This window comes from Amia ocellicauda, chromosome 10, assembly GCF_036373705.1.
Source record: "Amia ocellicauda isolate fAmiCal2 chromosome 10, fAmiCal2.hap1, whole genome shotgun sequence".
Classification (NCBI taxonomy): Eukaryota; Metazoa; Chordata; class Actinopteri; order Amiiformes; family Amiidae; genus Amia; species Amia ocellicauda.
The window spans coordinates 15,340,992-15,355,357 of NC_089859.1; the positions used below are offsets into that span (position 1 = coordinate 15,340,992).

Consider the following 14,366-nt stretch of genomic DNA (forward strand, 5'->3'; position numbering starts at 1 on the left):
TCCAATTGAGTGGCACAAAGAAAAAGCTATAAATCCAAGATGATGCCCCCCCCCCCCCCATAATATGGCCCTAAATACAGAATATCTTTCTTGACATGCCCTTGACCTGAACCCCTAATATCTTTGTTGTTTTGTTTCAGTTGTAGTTTTTTCTTTTCTGTGCCGTAAAATTAGCACTGTGTTCTCTCTGTGCAGGCCAGGCAGGGGGTAGGACCACATTATGTGGCATCATGCGAAGTAGGAGAACTCTAATTGCTGTGCAGATTTGTGGGATCTGTCGTGTAGGTGATTTGTCACAGCTCTTCTTCCCACTCTCAGTAGTGGAGGGCCGCAGGGTCTTTTGAGATTTCATTCCTCGCTGGCCTTACTGAAACGCTTACTGATTTAATTGACCTAAAATAACCCCATTCCTGAGTCTTTCGCCACTGAACATTTTAAGTTTCCTACCAAACGTACAGAACTGTGCTAATCTAGGACCAGGAATGAACAGTACATGCAAATAGGGAGGTGTAGGTCTCCATCAGCACTACCAAGTATAATAAAAAAATATACACTAAAGAACAAGTAGACTTTTTATATTGCAGACACGTTTGTATTGGACCAACTTCTTTTTCAGGTTTTACTTCTTGTAGCTCGGAAAGCCTGTGATTAATCATAACGTAGGTGAAACCAAGCTAGGCCTTGTTTTGATCCCCTAGGATGTAGCGAAAATCGTGAAGGTCAGTGCAGGCCAGGGCATGTTTGGTGAGACGTCTCGCTGTTACTACACTGCAATGTGCTGTTTGAGTGGTTTTCGAAGGGAAGCGCAAGTCTGCAGATGTATTATTTTTAAGAGTTTCTTTCTAAAAGAAACAAGATCCTTTTTATATCTATATAATTTAAATATTTTACCTCCTAAAGGCAAAAAAGACCAAATCTGTTGAACCGATTTTCTGTCTTTATACCTGGGACTGCACAGTGAAGTGCTAATAATAAGCTGTGAAAGGAGGAATGGTCTACAGAAGGAGCAGTCGGAAGCAGTGAGAGTCCAGTACTCCAGAATCACCTGAAGCCGGGTACTTTTCCCACACTGCACACTGCACTACATTAGCATGGATTTCGTGTTTGTTTGTCATTGGTTAGTTTAAGGACCATCAAGTTGAAATGGAGGACGTCATACCCTGTCTGTATATATTGTTGTCAGTTTACTAGTGAATATGCCTCTAGTCTCTACTGCCATTCCTTGCTGCTGACTCTGTTCCAGAGCGGTTACAAAATCTTGCCTTATTGCATCTCTTCAGTGCAGAACAGCCTTTTCTATCTCTATTTATTTTTAAAGATGTGAACTCTTGTCTTCAGTGGTTAAGAGGGCCAGCAGCTGTGGGGGGGCAGGGGGAGTTAATGCTCACACCTGCCGTGCAAGAGTGTTGCTGGCCAGGTGCAGCACAGAAAAGGCTGGGGTCGCACACGTTGAGTAGTATTGCTGGTGGGTCTCACCTCCTCCTGTGGCTCTTGAGCTTGGTGCGGTGTGCACGTTGTTATTTACAGTTGCTTTCCTAGGTTGACAGTTTTTAAGGAGTGTCTCTGGCACTATATGTTGCGACAGATCTGATCTGCAACTGTTGCCTCGAGAAAACTCCTATTGTGAATGTGTTTTTATTAATCACTTCATCGAAACTGGGTCATTTTGGGCTGAATTATGCAACACTGGCTCGGTACTGATAACTAACTGACCTTATTTTGCCCAGTTATTCAGACATATTTTTCATAATGGGACAAAAGGGTGAAACCCCACAGTATACTAGAACAGCAGTGTAGGAAACATACTAAAACTCTTCTGGCAGGTCAACTGTGCTGCAGTAAAGCTGAAGTTTAAAACAGGAAGGCTTTAACTGCTTTATTTTATATTTCATGAATTTGTTATTGTACATCAAGTGTTAGATGTGAATTCAACCCTGACAGTGCAGCTTTGACTGCTGGTAATTCATAGGTGATGTAAAAACACACACATGTAGCATTCTGCTGGCTTGAGAGCTCCAGTTAAATACCTGAATTTCTGGATTGCACTAGTATTTTGAAACCAGACTGTGTGTGTTGCCTTGCACCTGGATAAAATTCTTGATATGATTGAAAGTATACTAACTGTGCTGTAGCAGTTGTTCCTTAAAGGGTAGAAAATATGTTTTTAAAATTCTGACTGCTGTGCAAAGTACTGGTTTATTTATTTTGTGTTTAGTTGTCGTTTTGCAGTGCCTCCCTTGGAAGTGAGTCGTCTGCTTTAGTACCTCAGTCAGAGAATTAACTGGATCTCCAAAGAGGTCACAGAACCGCCTGTGTACAGAAACATCTGATCACCCTTCTTCCCTGGGGTTGTGTTGGGAAAGCACTGGCGCACAATAAATACACAAACTACAGTAGCATTCCTGGATGGCTGGGGCTTTTTTAATTTATAAATTGTATTTATATTTTGTTCAGTCAAACTGCTAACACCACCATTTGATTTTTTTAAATTTGTTTTCAACAGATCGAGTGGTCGAGAGATCATGTCAACACGCAGGACCTCAAGCACCTAGTCAGGCTGCCAGGTCACAGAGTGCGTCCTCTTTAAAATCAACGAAGTCTGTGCGTAGACAATCTAAAACCATGGTAAGCAGCAGCAGGGCTTTCACTGGGGGACAGGGCTGTGTTTCAGAAGGTGTCAGAGGATGAGAAAGTGCCTCTCTCTGGGCTCACAGATCGCTGAGGCTTCAGATGGTCACTCAATAATAATAAAACGGATTTCATTGGGGCTCTATGAATTGCTGAGGGGGATCAGTTTCTCCCTCTCTGTACTCCACACTCTTCTAGTTTACAGTTCTTTATTTGCTGTTTTTCCTTGCCGTCTCCAGGAGATGAGGGAGAACGGTGGTCAGTCAGTGATGGTGAAGGCACGCTTCAACTTCAAGCAGAATAATGAGGACGAGCTATCCTTTGGCAAGGGTGACATCATCTGCGTGACGCGCATGGAAGAGGGCGGCTGGTGGGAGGGCACGCTCAATGGCAAGACTGGCTGGTTTCCAAGCAACTACGTTCGAGAGATCAAGCCCTCAGGTGAGAAGTAATCAGATTGGCAGCTGGAATCCCCTCTCCTGCCCTGAAGCGGCCATGCTGGGCTTCTCCTGTGGCCTGACGCTACATCAACACTCGAAAATACACACTTTTCATTAGCAGTCTGACAGCGGGACTGCCTGTCACTTTACTATATCCCACTGTCTGAAGGTTCTGGGATTGGGAAATGAGCTCTGATCCTTGACTGTTGCTTTGTGTTTGTTTGTTTGTTTGTTTGTTTGAATCCAGACAAGCCTGTGTCGCCCAAGGCCGTAAAGGAGTTCGACATGCCACAGCTGACCAAGAACTATTACAGTGTGGTAAGGCTCCTTCACTTACCTCTCAGTCAGGCGTCTGCCACTGACACACAGGCCGAGAGCCATCTGAGTCCTGCTCCTCTTTGTTTCAGGTAGTGCAGGATATCCTCGACAATGAACGAGAATTCGCCAAAGAGCTACAGGCACTGCTTGGCTGCTACCTTCGGCCCCTGCAATCCAGCGACAAGTAAGCGTGCCGAGAACTGAGGCAGGGAGGGGAGTGCGAGTGAATGTGGGGCTCAATATTAACTTGAGTAATTCAGCTTCGTTTGACTCCGTTTCAATTGATTTTGTCTTGATTTTAATCTTTTAAAGAAAAATCTGTGGAACATTGTTACTGGACTTTGATTGGTCTGGTTGTTTTCTTTCTCATTGCTGTGTTGATGTGGAAGGGCTTGTGTTTGTCTCTACAGGCTGAGTGCTGCTGACAGCATGTGTCTAGTGGGAAACTTGGAGGAGATCCTCACTTTCCAGCAGGGTCTCTGTGTCGCTCTGGAGGAGTGCACAAAGTAAGTGTCAGAGGAGGTGTTCCTATCAGCATTTCATCTTTGATGGGAAACCAACAAGTCCTTATGAGAATTATGAAAGCACAGTGCATGAGGGAGGTAGTAGGACTCTTAGTTCAGGTGCATTTAGGCTATAGAGTAAGTATTCTCATTTAAAAAGACTGTATTCCTGTATAAATGGCCCAGAATATCATGGACTCACCACCCAATTATCGTACGTTAGAAATCCATTACCCAGAATCCACTATCAATCAAACAAAATAAAAATCTACAAAGGGCACGATGGGTACTTTCATATAGCAAGTGGGTGAGAAATTGATGTTGGTGAAGACTCTTGGAAGACTCAAACAAATTAAACAAAGTGGCACCATCTAGTGGTAGAGGGTGAGACAATCCACAATAAGCATTTGAATGCTGAAATTCTCATACTTTTTCTCATATAGCCTCACCTCTCTCTGTTTCTCTTGCACTCTTTTGATCTCTTCTTGTTGCTCATACACACTACTAGTTCTCATTTTCTCTCGCATAAACTCTCACTGTTTCTCAATCTGTTCCTCTGTCCATCTCTCAGATTCTTGGTTTTCCTTCCCGTCTCACACACCACTCTTTCACACTTTCACACTATCTCACTCTCTCTCCCACAGATTTCCAGAGGGTCAGCAGAGGCTGGGCAGCTGTTACCTGAACCTCTTTTGTCAGATCAAGGCGCTGTACCTGACCTACTGCTCTAACCACCCCTCTGCGGTTTGTGTGCTCACTGACCACGGGTGAGTTTGGGCTTACCATGCCACACTGCAGCACGCACTGACCGACCCGGGGCCGAGGCCTCCCAGCAAGGAGACAGTGCAATAGAGGGTTTTGTTTACATCCTGCATTATTATTACAGTCAGATCCGCACGTACACGGTTTCGACTTACACTGCTTCACGTATGCGTACATTATATAATGTGACCCGTGTTTCAATTTACATGATACCCTGCGTCACGGTTACTCAGTACACAGTATTTACTGTGGCGTAAAAATAATTAAATGTATTATTTAAAGTTGTAATATTAAAATTAAAGGGTGCCCGCTGCTGATGAATGTGTAGTGTGAGACGGTCCTCGATTCAATCACTTGGCCTCCGATCCTATTGTAAGCTAGTCGGAGCTGCTACGATTTCATTTAACATGTTTAATATTTACAGCGTGATCAGCTACACATTATGAAAATGGAGACCGGCAGCAGCCAATGGGAGTTGAGCTGATTTGAAGAAAAAAAAAAAAACTAAAAACAGGAAGAATTAACATGACAGGAGTATTTGATTTTCATATGTATTTATTCAAATACTTCAAATAACAGTGGCTGTTTTAGGACAGGTTATTTAAAAATTCTCTAATACAGGGAAAATATTATTTTCATATACAAATACCCATGTGTATCTGTCCCAGGTCTGCGGAAATTATCGATCCCTACAATGCGATGATCATACTGTGGGATGTTGCTCACCTCCAGCTCTTACAGCAGAGTATACAGGCCACATTTGCCTTTGCCTCCTCAGCCAGGTCTTCATCCACATTCTCTTTTCACTCTGCTTTTTTTGTTTGTCCAGGGCGACAAGCTTGTTACTGTCCAGGTCCACGTTTGTTTACTTTTTGTCTGAATGGATCACGCGTGTTTCCATGAGATTTGGGGAGTGTCGAGGCTGTGTCGGAGATCCCCACGACAAAGGATTTCAGATCAGTCATTAAGTGTGTGACCCCCTGTTCTAATGCGATCTTGTAGTGTGCACTCCTTCACGATGCAAAATACATGAATTCGGTTAAAACTTGTTTGCTAAACGTGAGCTGCCCACCGTTCTCAAAATCAGGTTGGATTGTAGAAATTGTGTAGTGTGTGCCTAGCATAACACAGTGTTTTTCAAGAAGCTATCCCCAGTGTAACTCAGGGTTCGACTGTAGTACAACAGCCCAGAGAACTCAATTTGTAACTTCCAACAATCCCCACTAGATGTCGGTATTAATGCATTTATTTCAGGTGATACTGTCCAAGGGCTGCAGTTAGGTTTAAATGGTGGCCAACTCTTCGTAAGCCTTGGACTTGCCCTAGTGAGAAAAAACCCTCAATTTCTGCACAAGGTCTGGCTGATGTCATCGTAGCATCAGGCTTGATTTCCGTTTATCTGAAATCCGATTGATCACAGCTTTCCAAATGTCATACCTTTTTGGTTATTCAGTAACTGGAAGTTTTTTTAGTTTTTTTTAAGCTTCCTGTGGTTTTTTTTCTCTGTCAAACTGTCGTTAGCTTTTTCTTCATTGTTATCAATCATCTGTGTTAAAACGCAGCACAGAGTTTGAAATTAAGAGATACAGATAAGAGGTACAGGATGCTGCTCCTAAGCGAACAGGATTGTTGTGGTTAAACTGATTAAGCAGAAGATGCACTCTACAAAGAAAACTGCACACTTGTTTTCAAGGAAAGATGTCACCTTTATCTGTTGACTCTGTACTCCTGTCCTCATTGCATTATGAAATAGTTTTTTCAACTTTCAAAATGTTTTTTGGTATAATATTAGCAAATTTGTAATTTGTAGGAACTCAAAATTATAGGAACTTTTATAACACAAGTTGAAAGTGGTCTTGAGCATCTTACATTTGAGAGGCACCTATTCTCTTATTTTCCAGTATGCATTATTGTCACACCTGTAAAATGCAAATCATAAAAGAGGAACAAAGCATTGTAGGATATTGTGACTTGGCTATTGAGATATACTCAGTGTGGACTGTGTAAGAAGCTGCAAGAGCTGGGTGTCCATTTATGTGCATGTGTATATGTATGTATATATATATATATGTAAACATATAAGACATGTATACAGATAACACTGGTGAAGCCCTTTCAGAGCATCCATACTAGCGTTACCGTGTGTGTCTTTTCGTGTAGATGCCTTACTATCAAGGTAGGGACAAACTGTTGGAAAATGACCCCACAAAGATATTAACGCCTCACAAAATAACACTATGGGGATGTTGTTTGTTAAATTACATTTTAACAACAAAATGTTTTTTTGGAAATAATTTTTCGTTTGCCATCGTCCACCATACGTGGTAAATAAAATTAAAGTGAGTGCCAATGGGAAGTCCCACATATATAACAAAATGTGTTTGTGAAAGTTTTGAGACCTTCAACACAGTTAGACTTTGGTGTCCTGTCTTTGGTCTTGGCACTTGTTTCTGGGTGATGAAACTGAAACATAATTGGCATAGCTAGCGGTTATGTAATCAGCAGCAACTAAGCACAAAACCATGCAGCAATCTAAACCTTGCAGTCAAACATTGTAATGCAGTTGTTGGGTGCAGCAGGCGACTGTGACAGCAGCAGTTTCACCCCTCCACCAGGAGAAGAAATGAACCTGTTTCGGGAAAAGGCGGCATAGCACACGGTTTACTCAGGATATAACACACGCAGTTGTCAAGTTTCAGTGGGGTAGAAAGAAGCAGTTACATGGTAGCAAGACTAACATGCACCTGTTTACCTTTTCCTAAGGTAGGAAATTGCAGCAAAACTACCCCTCCTACCCCCCAAAAAAGGTATCGTTACTGTGAAGTTTGTTAAACATCGAGGTCAGCAAGGAAAAATTAGTGCACCATATGAGAAGCTTACTGGAAAACATTGCGATATTTTCAGGGGAATGCTTTTTTCTGTGTAATTTCTTATCGTAAATTAGTCAGTGTTTTCGATGGTTTACAGTTACAGGTGGGAGTCTGCGTATTTTGGAGGGGAGAAACAAGAACACTGCATGGAGTTTTTAAACACGGAGAAGTGCGTTTTTAGGCGTTCTGCGTATAATGGAAGTTTGTTGTCAGAACAGAATAAATTATGGTAATTGCTTTTCCTAGCCTGTCTTGTCCATGCCGATCCCCATAAAAACAACATCTTCTGAGAAGTTAACCCAACATCTCTTTGAAGGCCACAGCCAACCCCACCTGACTGCTATCCTGATGTTGTTTTTTTCTTTCGGTCTTCAGGGATGAGCTGGACAAGTTCATGGAAAGCCATGGAGCTAGCAGCCCAGGTATCCTCACCCTGACCACGAGCTTGAGCAAGCCCTTTATGAGGCTGGAGAAATACCCCTCACTGCTGCAGGAGCTGGAGCGCCATGTAGAGGTATGCCTGGGAGCCCTGCACTCGTCCCACACCGATGGGGAAACCCACGGTGTCTGTGAGAAAGAGCAACGGTGCATTGTAGGAACACCCCACTGTAATGTCACATTAAAGGGAAAATTTAAATCTCCGTTGATTAAGCTGCATGGTGGAAGTGAGACACAAGTATTTGCATATTAACTCATTATTGAGAACTGATTGTCTTTTGTTTTAAGCACAAATCCTTTAAACTGAAAGATGTCTTTTTTTTGCGAATTAATTTCACTTTGACTGTTCACAGGATCGAAATACATTGTAGAACCACTCCGGTAAACCTCTTTTGTTTCTTCGTTCCAGGAGTCCCATCCTGATTACAATGACATCCTCAAAGCAACAGTGGCCTTCAAAGGCCTTGTGGTGAGAGAGCTTCCTATACAAAAAAATGTCCATGTGGTATACGTTGTCTATATAGAGATCAGTGGAATGGCAATGCAAAGTTATTCTTCATGACACCTTGAAGTAAGAATTCATGTGTGTGTTCTATACACAACTGAATCAACACATTCAAAGCAAAAACAGAACTAAAAGTAAATAAAGTATTAATATGAAATTAAAATGGAAAAGTCATGATTGCGTAAATATTCAAACCCTTGGCTGTGTGCAGTAATAGAGGTTTTCATGGAATAAAAACACCGTCTCTGTTAGGTTCTTTGGGCAGATAATGAATTTCAAGCAAATACTCAACCATGAAGACCAAGGAGATTTTAAAGCAAGTCAGGGATAAATTAATTGAAAAGCACAGATCAGGAGAAGGGTACAAAAACCATCAAAGTCTCTGTAGTGCTTTTCCACCGACAAGGAGCCGCTGCTGGTTCGGAGCCGGTGCCTAATTTGGAACCATTTTTTGCTTCTCCACCGCAAAAGAACTGTCTTCGTGCCAGCACGGAGCCACTTTTTCTGGCACCAAAAGCTTGCTGGTCTGGAACATAAGAACCAGTGACGTCAGGAGCCAGGGGGTGGGGTAAACGCGTCTCCACAAAAAGTGATTTGCTGGAGTTCAGCCACCATGTTTAAAATGCCAGCAGAGATGCGAGCAGTGAGGAGAGTTTTGATTAAAAATGAGCGAAATCAACAGCGTACAGCGGTCTGTCAGAGAGACACTACAGTAACAATATGGTCTCACCAGGTCTCTAGTTAGGAGTTGGCAAATGGCAGCAATGAGAGACGAGCTTCCGTGAAAGGAAAGAAGTGTTACAGCGATATTATGATGAGAGTTAATGCGAAGATATAGATTGGACAGAAATGTTGTTTGTTTATGAACTGGTCATTAACTGATCCGGTGTCACGCTGAATCCAGCGCCCCTACGAGTCATGTGTCCCGGGTTGGTTTGCGCATGATTAATAATTTATTAATAAATTCATTTTCTTAGAACAGGGCGAATTACACAAATCATACATATTGTACCGTAAGAGAAGATCAAATACACAGTAAGATCTGTTACAGTGATGAGCTTTGTGCTCACACGCCAGCAGTGCTGACAATGTATTATTATTATTATTATTATTATTATTATTATTATTATTATTATGTATTTGTTAGCAGACGCTCTTATCCAGGGCAACTTTCAACACATAAGAGCATTGCTGCGTGTCTGGCAGCAGGGACAATGCAACAGTGATTTGGGACAATCATCCCAGACTTCATCAATAAGCACAATTTCCCATCAAACCATTAACATCACCTGAGATCTCCAACAGTTTATTGATCTGCCCACAACTGCGCCGCAAATACCCCCAAAACAGCCGCATCCATAATCAATAGGCTAGCCTATAATCATTGTTTTTTAAATAAGAATAAAAGTAAAAATACGCCACAAAATGAATGAAAATGTATCCACTCATACAAAGTATATTCATAATTAACTGTGTGCGCGGTGATGAATGCATGTTAACTCTAAGTTGTATTTTATTCAATACAGTAAAAGTGTCTGAAAAAGCGAATCGGTGTAAATCCCTTAATGCATCAATAAAAATCAATACAAATAAAAGGCTGAGTTATCTTTGCATATTCGTATAGTTGTATTTTCGTTTCTGCTACATGTGTGATCTCACGTTTTTTTGTTTGGTTTTTACAATGTAACTGTGCTGTGTGCAGACGCTGAATGAGTTTGATTGTGATGTTAAATAGGGTTTAAAGACATAGTCGCCTCGGTGCTGATTTATTATTGCTGTGTTTCTCTTCTACTCCGTGCTTGGGAACGCCCACATCCAGTAACGTCAGCGTTCGGTTCCAAACCCGGTGGAAAAGCGCGCCGGTTCGCAAAAAGTTCAGCTGGTTCCCAGGCCGAGCACCGTCTCCGGCTCCAGCACCGGCTCCTTGTCGGTGGAAAAGCGCTATGAATATCCCTGTGAGCACAGTCTACTCATTCATCAAGAAATGGATAATATCCAGAACACATCACAAAACTGGCCTGTATGGTATGGTGGCAAGACGGAAGCCATTATTAAAAATAAGAATCTCAAAGCACCTGAGTGATCCTGCAAAAATGTGGCAAGAGGTGTTGTGCTCAGATGAGACCAAATAGCAAATTTTTGTAATTGGCTGTAATTGCTGTCAAAGGCGCTTCCACCGAATATTGAATTGACTGGCCTGAATACTTATGCAATCAACTTAAGCGGACGTGTGTGTGTGTGTATATATATATGTCTGTTTAAGGTGATCTGCTTAAGTTGGTCCACTTAAGAATGTAAAAATATTTCACAGTGCTTGACATATCAAAGCATATTTCTTTAGTTATGTACTGTATTTTCTATTTATAGATCTACTTTCTACAGGTTGCCCCACAACTTGACATGCCTAAAATAGCCCAGCGCTTATTTGTAAAAATAACAAAAAATATATATATAGTATAGTATTTTAAGTTAAAGTTTGGTGGAAAGTGGGGACCCAATTTAGTCATGTGTTTGTCAGATTCACTTAGATGTGCCTTCTGTATGATGGCAGCCCTTCTTGAAATCCCCACATGGAAAAGGTAAAGAAAGATGAGTGGATGTAAGAGACAAGGCAATAGGGGTTATGTAGAGTTTCCAAAGTGCACACGTTCTGTTTCATGAAAAGAAGGTGGGGAAACCGTGAGTCAGAGCTATTTTAGTGGTTGCGTTTTTGGGCGCCAAATAATAGTTTTTTTTTTTTTTTAATATGGTCTGTACTGAATTTGCATACATTCAACATCCAGCCAAGGGTGGAACACTACATTGTCTTTCTTTTCACCAAAAAAAAAAAAAAAAATTCACCTGCTCAAAAATCTTCAGAAAAATGTAGAATGGGACTCCCCCCCCATTTTGTGCAGACTTCAGTAATCCTCTCTGTGGGTAGTGAGTAATACATTGGTTTTATTCTTTTTTTTATAATTAAAAGGTAACTCCACACACCACAACAAACGCAGTTAGGGGTGTGAACCTGGCAGAGTGGCGTCGAAATGAAGATCCTTCTTGGAAATTGTTGATCTCTGACATGTCGTTTCCCAGTGTGGGGTGATTTTATTGATCGTTGTCGTGATCGGTGCCAGCTGGTCAGTCAAATTGTGTCACTGTGCAGGATGTTTTAGCCAGGGGCTGCAACATCACTCATAAATAGTTCAGATCTCTGATTCGCTTGGACCTTTTGTATACCTGTGTTTATTGGTAACAGCTCTCCAGCCCTGTTTTTTTTGTCTTGTGTTAAATCTCTATTATATGTAACTTGAAGTCACAAGCCACCCGCTCTTGACAGCTCTGAATTATATTGACCTGATTGCAGTTGAATACAGTATGTGCAGTGTGATGCTGTTTATTACACTGTAGATTGTGTATAGATTAGTTTATCGTATTAATGGTTTGGGTTTAAAATTTCCCATGCAAAAAAAAGAAAGATGTGGTGAAATTAACTTTCTCTTGAAGTCCTTGAGTTCATGCATTTCTTTGACTACTAAAATTCAGTGTTATTCACAACAACGGCCAGAAATATGGAGCTTGTGCTAGAGTGACCAACAATTAATTCATAAATAAATCCTGAATCTATCATTTATTTCAGTTCTTCTCTGGATTGAGGGGGGGGTACTACTGTTATGCTTGACTCCATAATATCTGATCCTCTTGGGTTCTCTCTCTCTGTCTCTCAGGTACTATGTCAGGATTTGCGCAAAAGGAAGAACCTTGAGCTGCAGATCTTGTCGGAGCCGGTCCGGGGCTGGGAGGGGGAGAACATCAGGTCTCTGGGTCACGTGATCTACATGTCCCAAGTCATGATGCAGAGTGGGGCCAGCGAGGTAAAGACTCAACCCCATAGCAAACCCCCAGTTTGAGGTTTTCACAATGCTCCTGTCTCAGCATTGCTGTTTCCTGTTATTATGAAAGCAGGTGGCTGCCATGAGAGACCTTTATCTTTTTGGTTTTGTTTCTGCTTCAATAAGGAGGAAATGCTTCAGTTTAACATTTGTTTTTGGCTAGTTAATTAAAAAAAAAAATCTAATTTGTACTTCCTTTTATAGGTAATCTGCCAGTAGTTACAGTAGGACTGAAACTGAACATTTTGCAAGTACCAAAATATGACTTCCTTGAATGCAAGTGTAGCAGTGCCCTCACCTTTGTTTTCAAATGATGGTACTGTAACATTGTGTTATTTACAATGGCAAGGAACCAAAATAACCTTCTAATTCACTTTAACAGTTTTCCTTATCAAATGGTATTTGCTGCAACAGAATTTGCACCCCCAGATTGTTAACCTTAATGTGGTGAATATATTAATGCTGCGGGATAAAACCATGTATTTTCACACCCCCTAGTCATATGAAATAAAGGTTGGAAAAATCCTTCCCACTGGTTGATTTCATATTCTAATGCCGTCTTTCAGTGAAGGGGGTGTGAAATGAAGAAAGATGAGTGGGCAGGGTAGAATATGGCGTAAGCATGTAGTACAGCACTGCAGCCAAGCCATGGAAGAAGGGCGCCAGTGAAAAGTTATGAATGGAATGAGGAAAGTCTAGCACAGCGTCACACGGTTGAAGTACAAGATTTTAATTTGCGATTTTTAGCGGTAGGTCTCAGTTTGGGGACTTGGGGACAGCTTGCTGAGGACTAGGCAGACACACATTTTGGAAACTCAATGAAAGTGCTCAGGATGCGGTCCACAGAGGTCTCCCCCCCCCCCCCCCGCTCCAGTGTCGCTGAGTGTTTGTGCTCCTCCTGCAGGACAAAGAAGAGCGGTACTTCATGTTGTTCCCCAACGTCCTGGTCATGCTTTCTGCCAGTCCTCGCATGAGTGGCTTCATCTACCAGGTGAGCAGACCCAGCTGGCTGTGTGATCTGAGCTCAGCACCATTCTAGGGAGACATAGGCTTGGCTTTATATATTGCCACACAAGCACTAAGATCTAGTTACCGTTGTGACTCTCTGTCAACCAAACACAAGTCATTGGGTAAGTGGTTTTAAAGACCTTTTTCCATTTTAACAGAAGGAGACTGAGGTCATTGTGTGATCAGGGTGTTCAGCAGTTAATTTAATTCTGGACAGCCTTGGTCAGTATTTATTTGTTTTTTTTATGTACAGTGAGGGGAAAAAGTATTTGATCTCCTGTTGATTTTGTACGTTTGCCCACTGACAAAGAAATGATCAGTCTATAATTTTAATGGTAGGTGTATTTTAGAAGTGAGAGACAGAATAACAACAAAAAAATCCAGAAAAACGCATTTCAAAAAAGTTATACATTGATTTGCATGTTAATGAGGGAAATAAGTATTTGACCCCTTCGACTTAGTACTTGGTGGCAAAACCCTTGTTGGCAATCGCAGAGGTCAGACGTTTCTTGTAGTTGGCCACCAGGTTTGCACACATCTCAGGAGGGATTTTGTCCCACTCCTCTATGCAGATCCTCTCCAAGTCATTAAGGTTTCGAGGCTGACGTTTGGCAACTCGAACCTTCAGCTCCCTCCACAGATTTTCTATGGGATTAAGGTCTGGAGACTGGCTAGGCCACTCCAGGACCTTAATGTGCTTCTTCTTGAGCCACTCCTTTGTTGCCTTGGCTGTGTGTTTTGTGTCATTGTCATGCTGGAATACCCATCCACGACCCATTTTCAATGCCCTGGCTGAGGGAAGGAGGTTCTCACCCAAGATTTGACGGTACATGGCCCCATCCATCGTCCCTTTGATGCGGTGCAGTTGTCCTGTCCCCTTAGCAGAAAAACACACCCAAAGCATAATGTTTCCACCTCCGTGTTTGACGGTGGGGATGGTGTTCTTGGGGTCATTCCTCCTCCTGCAAACACGGCGAGTTGAGTTGATGCCAAAGAGCTCGATTTTGGTCTCATCTGACCAC

General features: G+C 42.0%; 1 protein-coding gene across 2 annotated transcripts in view; it reads left to right on the forward strand.

The window, feature by feature from the left end:
- Window positions 1-14,366, forward strand: part of arhgef6 (Rac/Cdc42 guanine nucleotide exchange factor (GEF) 6) — a 36,777-nt gene that overhangs the window by 11,560 nt on the left and 10,851 nt on the right. For both annotated transcript variants that reach the window (XM_066715177.1, XM_066715178.1), the window contains exons 4-13: window positions 2,504-2,625; window positions 2,868-3,069; window positions 3,316-3,386; window positions 3,476-3,570; window positions 3,797-3,892; window positions 4,534-4,656; window positions 7,897-8,035; window positions 8,369-8,428; window positions 12,172-12,318; window positions 13,241-13,327. In XM_066715177.1, coding sequence (XP_066571274.1) covers window positions 2,504-2,625; window positions 2,868-3,069; window positions 3,316-3,386; window positions 3,476-3,570; window positions 3,797-3,892; window positions 4,534-4,656; window positions 7,897-8,035; window positions 8,369-8,428; window positions 12,172-12,318; window positions 13,241-13,327 — 1,142 coding nt within the window. The remainder of the gene's footprint in view (window positions 1-2,503; window positions 2,626-2,867; window positions 3,070-3,315; window positions 3,387-3,475; window positions 3,571-3,796; window positions 3,893-4,533; window positions 4,657-7,896; window positions 8,036-8,368; window positions 8,429-12,171; window positions 12,319-13,240; window positions 13,328-14,366) is intronic.